Below are 8,451 nucleotides of genomic sequence, written 5' to 3'. Positions count from 1 at the left end.
CGCTCGCGCTTCCGGCAGGCGTCGTGAGCGAGTGCGCCTGCGCGCCGCTCAGTCCGCGCGCCTCGCCACTGACCGCGCACCGGCCGGCCGGCAGCCCGACGGTTCTGGTGTTGCAGGCGACCCGCAACTCAGATCGGCTGCGCACCAGCAAGCAGCATGTCGCGGAGGCGGCACAGCTACGAGAACGATGGTGAGTGCTCTGGGCCTGGCCACCGCACCCAGGTGAGAGTTGAGAGGCCGGACTGCCCTCGGTCTCTAGGGAACAAATAGGAGTCCTTTCTCCCCGGGAGGGTTCGGGGAGCCCCGAAGGGAGGCGACTGGCTCGGGTGTGGATAGTGGCTTCAGGAAAGCGACAGCCTCCCTGCTGCCCCATCTCCTTCAGTCACGGGGAAGGAAGGCCTGGTGTACCCGGTGGGCAAACCCGACCTGGAGTCCGGCGACACTGAAGACTTAATCCCTCACTACTGATCGTGGAAACGCACGTGTCTGCTGCTGCCCCTTAGGGTCAGTTAGTGGCGGGGATCTAGTGGACCAGTGTTTTCATTTTAACCCTCCAGGGTGCACTTGGAAAGGACCCTGGGAAGACAGGAAAAGAACAAAGCTATGACAGAGATCGGATGTATTGCAATCTGAACCCTACCCCTCTACCTGCCACCCTCTGATTTCCCTCTTAGGCTTCAGGGAAAGAATACCAACACCTCAGAGGTCACTAATAAACAGACACATGCTGTTTTGCTGGATTGACTTTAAGCCTATTTCCCTGTTTAAGAAAGTGCAGGAGAACTAACCTGAGCATATTAGTAATTCTCATATCAGTTTTGATAGTCGCAGGCAAGGAGGTTGCCGTGTTGCCATAAATTTTGTTGCCAAGCTCAATTTTGCACCATTATTGCCTCTCAAGGACACAGCCATACCCAGAAGTGAAACTTGGAGCTGTTGATATTAGTGAATTCCTCTTTGAAATGTATGTTAGATCCAAATGATTAAGACAAGAAAAAACTTTAGAACCCAAGGGTTTAGGTTCAAAGCTCGACATCTGCTATTTACTATGTGATCTTGTCATGGTCATATGACCTCCAATACTAAGCCTTTTGATTTCTACGAGGACTAAATGAGATACTGTGCTCACCAGTAAGTAGTTCGTGATGCTGTTTATTTTACCAACTGTCAATGTGTCAAAGGTGATACAGATAAATGTTGACGTCATTAAGAAAAAAGCCGCCCCCCCCTCCAAATTAATTAGGTAGCTTCCTCCTTGGAATGTTAAGACAACCAAGTAGAATCACACATAGTTTTAAAGTGGACTACCAGGTTTTTGCTAGGCAGTACCTGAGAGAATGCCCTGATACATCAGAGCAAGTCGGAACTCCCACCACATCAGCATAGCTGCTCTGCTTGCCTGATTTTGTTTTTGTATTTAACATGATGGCTTCTTATGTAATTCATGTACAGAGCACAGGGAATACAGCTTTTCTCTGCTTTGTATCTGACTACTGAACTAATCTGCTTGGGATCAGAGAATTTGTCCTTGGTCTTCATCCTAGTTCTTTCCATTCTCTTGTCTCCATTCTTTCTCTCACTTCCAGGTTACCCCTAAAGTGAGGGTGTCACTGGAGAATTAGAATATGAATATATAGAAAACCTCTTATGGCTTGCTTTAGAAGGCTTGCAAATTTTGGTTGTAGTTGGCTTTTTTTTTACCAGCTAGCGGCTGAAGCATTTTTTCAGTTGGGTCTGGGTACAGAAACCTTAGAGAGTAGATAGAACAAAGTGACATACAATTAAGCATTTGTTAATCGAAATTCAGTATAGCAAATCATTTAGTGGTAGAGAGGCTGTTTATAGTTCCTCCAATTGTAGACATATGGAGATATACTTTATTTAGAGTTAAATAATCAGTTTAGTGAGCTAAATAAAAAATAATTGGGCTGCTTTTTAGTGAAGTGTCTGCAGTTCATATATATATATATATATATATATATATATATATATATATATATATATATAGACAACTTTTTTAGAGGTGGCTAGGAATTTTAAAGAAATCAAAGTTAACCAGACCTAAGCATTTCTGGTTATTGTCAGCTCTACTCTGATGTTCCTTATGCTGGGCTGTGTATAGTCGGCCTTCTGCATCTTCATTCTCTCTATCCTTGAATTCTGCAATGTGGTTCCAAAATACTTGAAAGGTGTCAGTACTGAACCTGTAGTTAGTTAATTTTTTCCTTGTTATTTCCTAAATGATACAATGTCACAACTATGTATATAACAATTGTATTATATGATAAGGAATGTAGAGATAATGTAAAGTATCACAGTATACATAGATCATGGGCAAATACCAACACTATTTTATATAAGGGACTTGAGCATCATTCAATTTTGGTATCTGAGTTGGAGCCCTGTTGATACCAAAAACAGCTGTATAATCTAATCAGGACTTACTAAACAATTTCCTAGCTTCTGTACTTGCAGTACAGTAGTAGGCAGTAAAACAGTGGAGGTTCCCCCTCCTGTATTAAGACAAAATCCACAGCAGTATAGTGTAAGTCATTATATGGTCATGAGGCTGTGGAGAATAAAGTGAGGTAAAGGGTACAGAGACCAAAGTGAGAGAGAAGCTGGTCAGGTAAGTTCGACTTGCAGACTACAGTGATGTAAGGATAGGCCATGTGGATGTTTGGAGAAAGCAGAGGTCCAAAGGAAACCACGAGTTAAAGTTAGAGCATTTGTGTCATGTTTAGAGAACAGATAGCAAAGAGGTCACTGTTGCTAAAAGAGAGAAAATAAGGGTAGAAGTTATGAGGTTCATACCTTACTGGACCACTTTCAACATTTCTGTTAGGACTATACTATTGGGGATTCACAGAGATATTACAAGGTAGCTAGTCAATAAAGTTCCTGTCATTTAGAAACACAGACAGGGGTATTGTAAATGGAAAGTACCAAATCTAACTCAGTCTTAGACTTTTTGTTTATTTTTGAGACAGGGTCTCTGTGGCTGTCTAGAACTATGCCATTCAGGCTGGAACTACTATGTCCTGGCTATGTGATCCCACTGACCCCCCTGCCTTACCCCAAGGGAAATATCATGTCTGGCAGTCTTAGATTCCTTAACAGTATCTCTGAACCTCTTCAGTTAACGTTGGATATACATTTTATCAGTGTTAAGTATACTGTCTTATTGTTAAGAAGTTTTTGGATTATTTAAAATCTTAGTCCAAATCCAGATAGCCTATTCTTTCTTCTTCTACTTAGGTCTTTATATTTTACTGTGACTGTTTTTAAACTTAACTGTATAAAAAGTTTGTTATACTTAGGGACAGTACACTTTGTTTCAGAGATGATATTTTTAGTCATTTTAAATTCTTGTTTTAAGTTTGTAGAGTCAAAGTTACTTTTTTCTTTTACGGTGTGTTTGTCTACTTTGTTGATCCAAATTACACATCTGATTCTAATAAGGGTATAGGAAATAGTACAATGTATCCTTGTGACATTAGGTTCCTGTTGCAGGGAGAAAATTATTTGGTGTCTTGCTTGTTTGTTAGTTTGCTGTGTTCTCTTGTCTGTTTTCCACCCATCCACCTCCGCTGGTTTCTCTGTGTAGCCCTGACTGTTGTGGAACTGGCTGTGTAGACCGGGCTGGCTTCAAACTCAAGAGATTTGCATGCCTCTGCTGCCAAAGTGCTGGGAGTAAAGGCATGTGCACCACAAAAGGCGTGGCTATCTATAATTTGGAGTTTACGAGCCTTTAGAGTGGGTGGTTAATAACATAAATAAAGGTCTCTTTTCTGCACTAGGTGTATGTAGCAATATGTAACTTTGACATATGTTGTAAAACTTACATAGCAATGTTTTAAAGCCTTTTCTGGATTATGGTGTCAACATAAACTTGTTTCTCTTTTATTGTTTGGGGCATGAAAACATTCAGCTAATTCCCCAAAGAGTATCTAAAATTTCAAACAAAGTGGTTTTCAACCTTCCTAGTGCTGTGACCCTTTAATACAATTCCTCATGTTGTGGTGACCCCCAATCATAAAATTATTTCATTACCATTTCATAACTGTAATTTTGCTACTGTTGTGAATCATAATGTAAATATCTGATATGCAGGATATCTGATACGGAACCCCTGTGAAGGGTCATTTGATCCCCAAGGGGTTCAGGTCCATCACTGAGGGAAGTTAGGGCAGGAACCTGGAGGCAGGAGCTGATGCGGAGGCCATGGAGGAGTGCTGCTTATTGGCTTGCTCCCTTGATTTGTTTAATCTGCCTTTTTCTAGAACTCAGGAGCACCAGCCCAAGGATGGCACCACCCACAATGGGCTGAGCCCTCTCCCAAGAAAAGGACCTATAGGCTTGCCTAAAGCCCGATCATACTGAGGCATTTTCTCATTCTCTCGGATGACTAACCTGTGTCAAGTCTTACTATTTTGCCCTGGCTGTCCTGGAACTCTGTATGTGTCCTCTTAACTCAGTGATTTCATCTTCTGCTGCCTCCCTGGTGAAGGGTTTAGAGGGGAACACCACGATACCAATTCTGTGTTAGTTTTTTGGTGTGGGTGCTAGGGATTGGACTTAGGTTTTCATGCCTGTGCAGCACGTATTCTTACCTACCAAGCCATCTCCCCGCTCCCCGCAAAGGTATTCTCAATGAAGGTATTGTATTCTGCTTCTGTGCTCTCACCCAGGCTCTCCGCTTAGTTCAGTGTCTTGTGGCTGTCCATGTGTTCAGATTGTAATCTGTAGCACTAATATGTATACTCCGTCTTCTCTCGAGCACCAAATACTTTCTGCAAACCACATTTCTCCAAATAAACCTTGACTGAATGGCCACAGTGACACAGAGGTTTACAGTTCAGAGATGTGTCTGTGTGCCTGTGTTTTCTCACTTTCTTTAGAAAGCCTGCTTGTCTCCCCAAAGTAGTGACTTCCATGTGTCAGGCTTACAAAAAAACCTGGAAGGGTTGTTTTGAAGTCAGGGTTGATTGCAAACTGGGACACGTTAACCATATAATCAGGAGAGCTTTGGAGATGGGATGAAAGATTAGTATAGAAGATGGACAGGAGGAAAGAAAGTATTTGGTAAAGTTTAGAAAACTACTGCTCCCAATGCCGAGTGAGAGTTTTTCACTCTGTATTCTCTGACCTTCACCTAAATCTGGTTCTGAATAAGAAAGAACATGGTTGATCACGCATGCTGGAGCAGTTTCTCATTGTGAGTACTGCTGATGGTTAGGGTCATATTTTTTTAATATATGTTTTAAGACTTTATTTATATATGTGAGTACACTGTCGCTATCTTTAGATACACCAGAAGAGGGAATTGGATCCCATTACAGATGGTTGTGAGCCACCAAGCAGTTGCTGGAATTTGAACTCAGGACCTCTGGAAGAGCAGTCAGTGCTCTTAACCACTGGGCCATCTCTCCAGCCCCTAGGGTCATATTTATTTAAAAAAATTTTTCCAAAGGATTCACCTTGGTTTTGCATCCCTAATTCACTAGTTTACATAGTAGCTTAGTTAGATCATCAGATTATCAAGTACTGTTGACTCCCAGGTTTAGGAACCAACAACAGGATCAGTAAACTGCAAGAACAGTAGCAGCAGTGTTCAGATTACTGCTGTTTCCTATGTCAGTGCCATGCAGTGTATTCACAGAAGTGGACATAGCTCTAGACACTGCCAAACAAAATTTAACTGATTCCGTCTCCTGGCATTGTTGTTTATAGGGATCTTAATGATGGAGACAGGGGTAAGGCACTGGAAAGATGGCTTAGCAGTTAAGAGCACTGGCTGTTCTCTAGGAGACAGGTTTAATTCCCAGCTCTCAGACTGTCTCACAAATGTCCATAACTTTGTTACAAGGCATCTGATATCCCCTTCTGGCCTCCAGACATACAAGCGGTTATACATGTAAACAAAACATCCATACACATAAAGTAATAGAAAAATTATACTACATATATGTGTGGGTGGCTTTTTACGTATATGTTTGTGTGTGTGTGTGTGTGTGTGTGTGTGTGTGTGTGTGTGTGTGTGTGTGTGTGTGTGTGTTTTACATATATAGAAGCAGGGGAGAGACTGGGGTCTGGAGAGATGGCTCAACAGTTAAAAGCATTAGAGAACTGGATTGGTCTCAGCATGCTCAGAAGCTGGGCACACAGTACATACCTTTAACCCCAGCTACAGGGGAGAGTGGAGACAGGAGTTAACACTAGGACTTGCTGGCTTCTAACCAAGCTAAGAAAAGTCAGCCCCAGGTTCAGGGAGAGACCTTGCCTTGAAGAAATAGTGTGGTAGAAGAGGATACTCGGCACCCACTGCTGGCTTTAATGTGAGTGCACTGGCACAGGGACCCCTACACACATGTGCATTCACTCGCATGTGCACAAACAAATCTTTAAAGGATGTGACATAGAAGTTCTCCAGCTACCTAGACTAGTTAAAACAGGATTGGTTAAGTACTACTCTAAAAAATATAACCCTATAAACGTGTGACAAAGGGCTGGAGAGATGGCTCAGTGGTGAAGAGCACTGACTGCTCTTCCAGAGGTCCTGAGTTCAAATCCCAGCAACCACATGGTGGCTTACAATCTTCTGTAATGAGATTGGATGCCCTCTTTTGGTCTGTCTGACAGCTACAGTGTACCTATATATAATAAATACATCTTTAAAAAAAAGTATGACAAAAACTTTGATAGTAGATTATCATATAATGTTGCTTTTTTTTAATGTTGTGAAATAGGTGGACAACCTCACAAAAGGAGGAAGACATCAGATGCAAATGAAACGGAAGATCATTTGGAATCTTTAATATGCAAAGTAGGGGAAAAGGTATGTACCAAGCCCAGGGGTTGGGGTCGTGATTGACAGCTTTGATTAATTTCTGAAGTTATACTGAGTAATGTAGGCTTTAGACAAACTTGTATTATTGCTGCACATCTGTATCTCAGAGTGAAAGTATTTGGAACTCCTGGGATTCATATCATTAAATTTTTTCAGTAAGTACTTGTCATTAGCTGAGTCCTAAACAGAGCTCTCGGTCTAGCTGAGCCAAAGCAGGCTGGTGCCTGAGACAGTGGTGGATCATTAGTGAGAGGTCGAGTGCAGCCCGTGCTGCCTTCCCTCTGGAAGACTGCATCGACTCTTCTTGTAGAGCAGTAACTACTGGAATTGATTGATGCTGAGGGAATTCTCCATGAAATTGTCGTCAGTTCTTGTTTTCTTCCCTATGGTATTATAGGGCCTTATAGAAGACTGTAATGTCTTTATGGTCCAAGAATTTTGACTTTAATTCACCAATTGCTTGAGTGCTAACAGATCATTAATAATGATGTCTTCTGCAGAGCGCTTGCTCTTTAGAGAGCAATCTCGAAGGCCTGGCTGGTGTTTTAGAAGCTGATCTTCCTAACTACAAGAGCAAGATCTTAAGGCTCCTTTGTACAGTGTATGTATGTAAAAGATTTGTGGATCCAGGTGATGATGTATTATCTACTCTTGTGTGCTTTGGGGAATGTTCAGAGGACATGCTCATGTTAACTAGTCACTGGCTGTCCTTCTGTCCTGAAACCCGTGCTCATGAAATGTTCATTTTTGCCCTTGGCTGAACATAGTGTTTTAAAGGGATAAATAGGACTGAGCTGAAGTGCTTTCCTTCTGTTTTGTTTCTTAGAGTTTCAAAATCATTAAGTTAATTTTTTAACTCAGAAAATAGATGAGAAAGTAGATGTCTTATTTAGAGATCCCTTTCCCCCACCAAGGAGTGCACCACCACATTTGGATGTTTAGAGTTTAGCTCTGTGTGTGTGTGTGTGTGTGTGCGCGCGCACCTAATGTATTGGAAAACTTCTAAATCAAGTGGGTGGGCTCTCTTGAGGGCTGGAGATGCTCTTGAAGTTTTTAATGACATAATTGTCCTTGGTGCTGTAGTTACCATGTCAGGAATTTATAAAGCATGGGTAACTTTAAAGATTTAATTTTTGTGTGAAAAAATTACTCCTCTGCCTGTGGAAGTCAGAAGAGGGTGGTGGATGCCCTGGAGCCGGAGTTCTGGGCAGTTATGAGCCACCATGTGGGTGCTGGGAATCCAACTTGAGTCCTGTGCAAGAACAGGAGCTGTAACTGCTGAGCCCCTGACCCACAGATAAATTGTGTTTGCAAAGGAATTCAGTCAGTTCATAGGAACTATGAAAACGATCGTTTTACTATAGTTAGCCATGTGATACCCTCTGATTTGATAGTATGTATTACAGAATCGTTGTGCTGGCGAAGCTGTTGGAAGCCATGTTTGTTGTGTAAGGCTGAGCTTGGTATTGATTGGCAGGTCCTTTAAAATCTTTTTACTTGGAGGAGGAAGCTTTAGGGACCATGGAGTACTTTCAGTACAAGTAGTTTTTGAGCTCCTAAATCTCCCCTGGACCCAGCAAGATACCTTAAGAGAAGAATGT

The 8,451-nt window shown here is 42.0% G+C and overlaps 1 protein-coding gene across 2 annotated transcripts in view; it reads left to right on the top strand.

Annotated features, from left to right (window-relative positions):
- Window positions 1-9: 9 nt before the first annotated feature.
- The window catches only part of Ncbp1 (nuclear cap binding protein subunit 1), a 32,895-nt gene continuing 24,453 nt past the window's right edge, over window positions 10-8,451 (top strand). Inside the window, exons 1-3 of one of the 2 annotated variants that reach the window (XM_032891072.1) lie at window positions 10-190; window positions 6,750-6,838; window positions 7,351-7,451. In XM_032891072.1, the coding sequence (XP_032746963.1) occupies window positions 157-190; window positions 6,750-6,838; window positions 7,351-7,451 (224 nt within the window). In that variant the 5' untranslated portion in view covers window positions 10-156. The other variant, XM_032891080.1, reaches the window with a different exon arrangement.

This window comes from Rattus rattus, chromosome 1 (genome assembly GCF_011064425.1).
Source record: "Rattus rattus isolate New Zealand chromosome 1, Rrattus_CSIRO_v1, whole genome shotgun sequence".
In the NCBI taxonomy this organism is placed as follows: Eukaryota; Metazoa; Chordata; class Mammalia; order Rodentia; family Muridae; genus Rattus; species Rattus rattus.
This window is presented reverse-complemented; position numbering and strand designations above follow the sequence as displayed.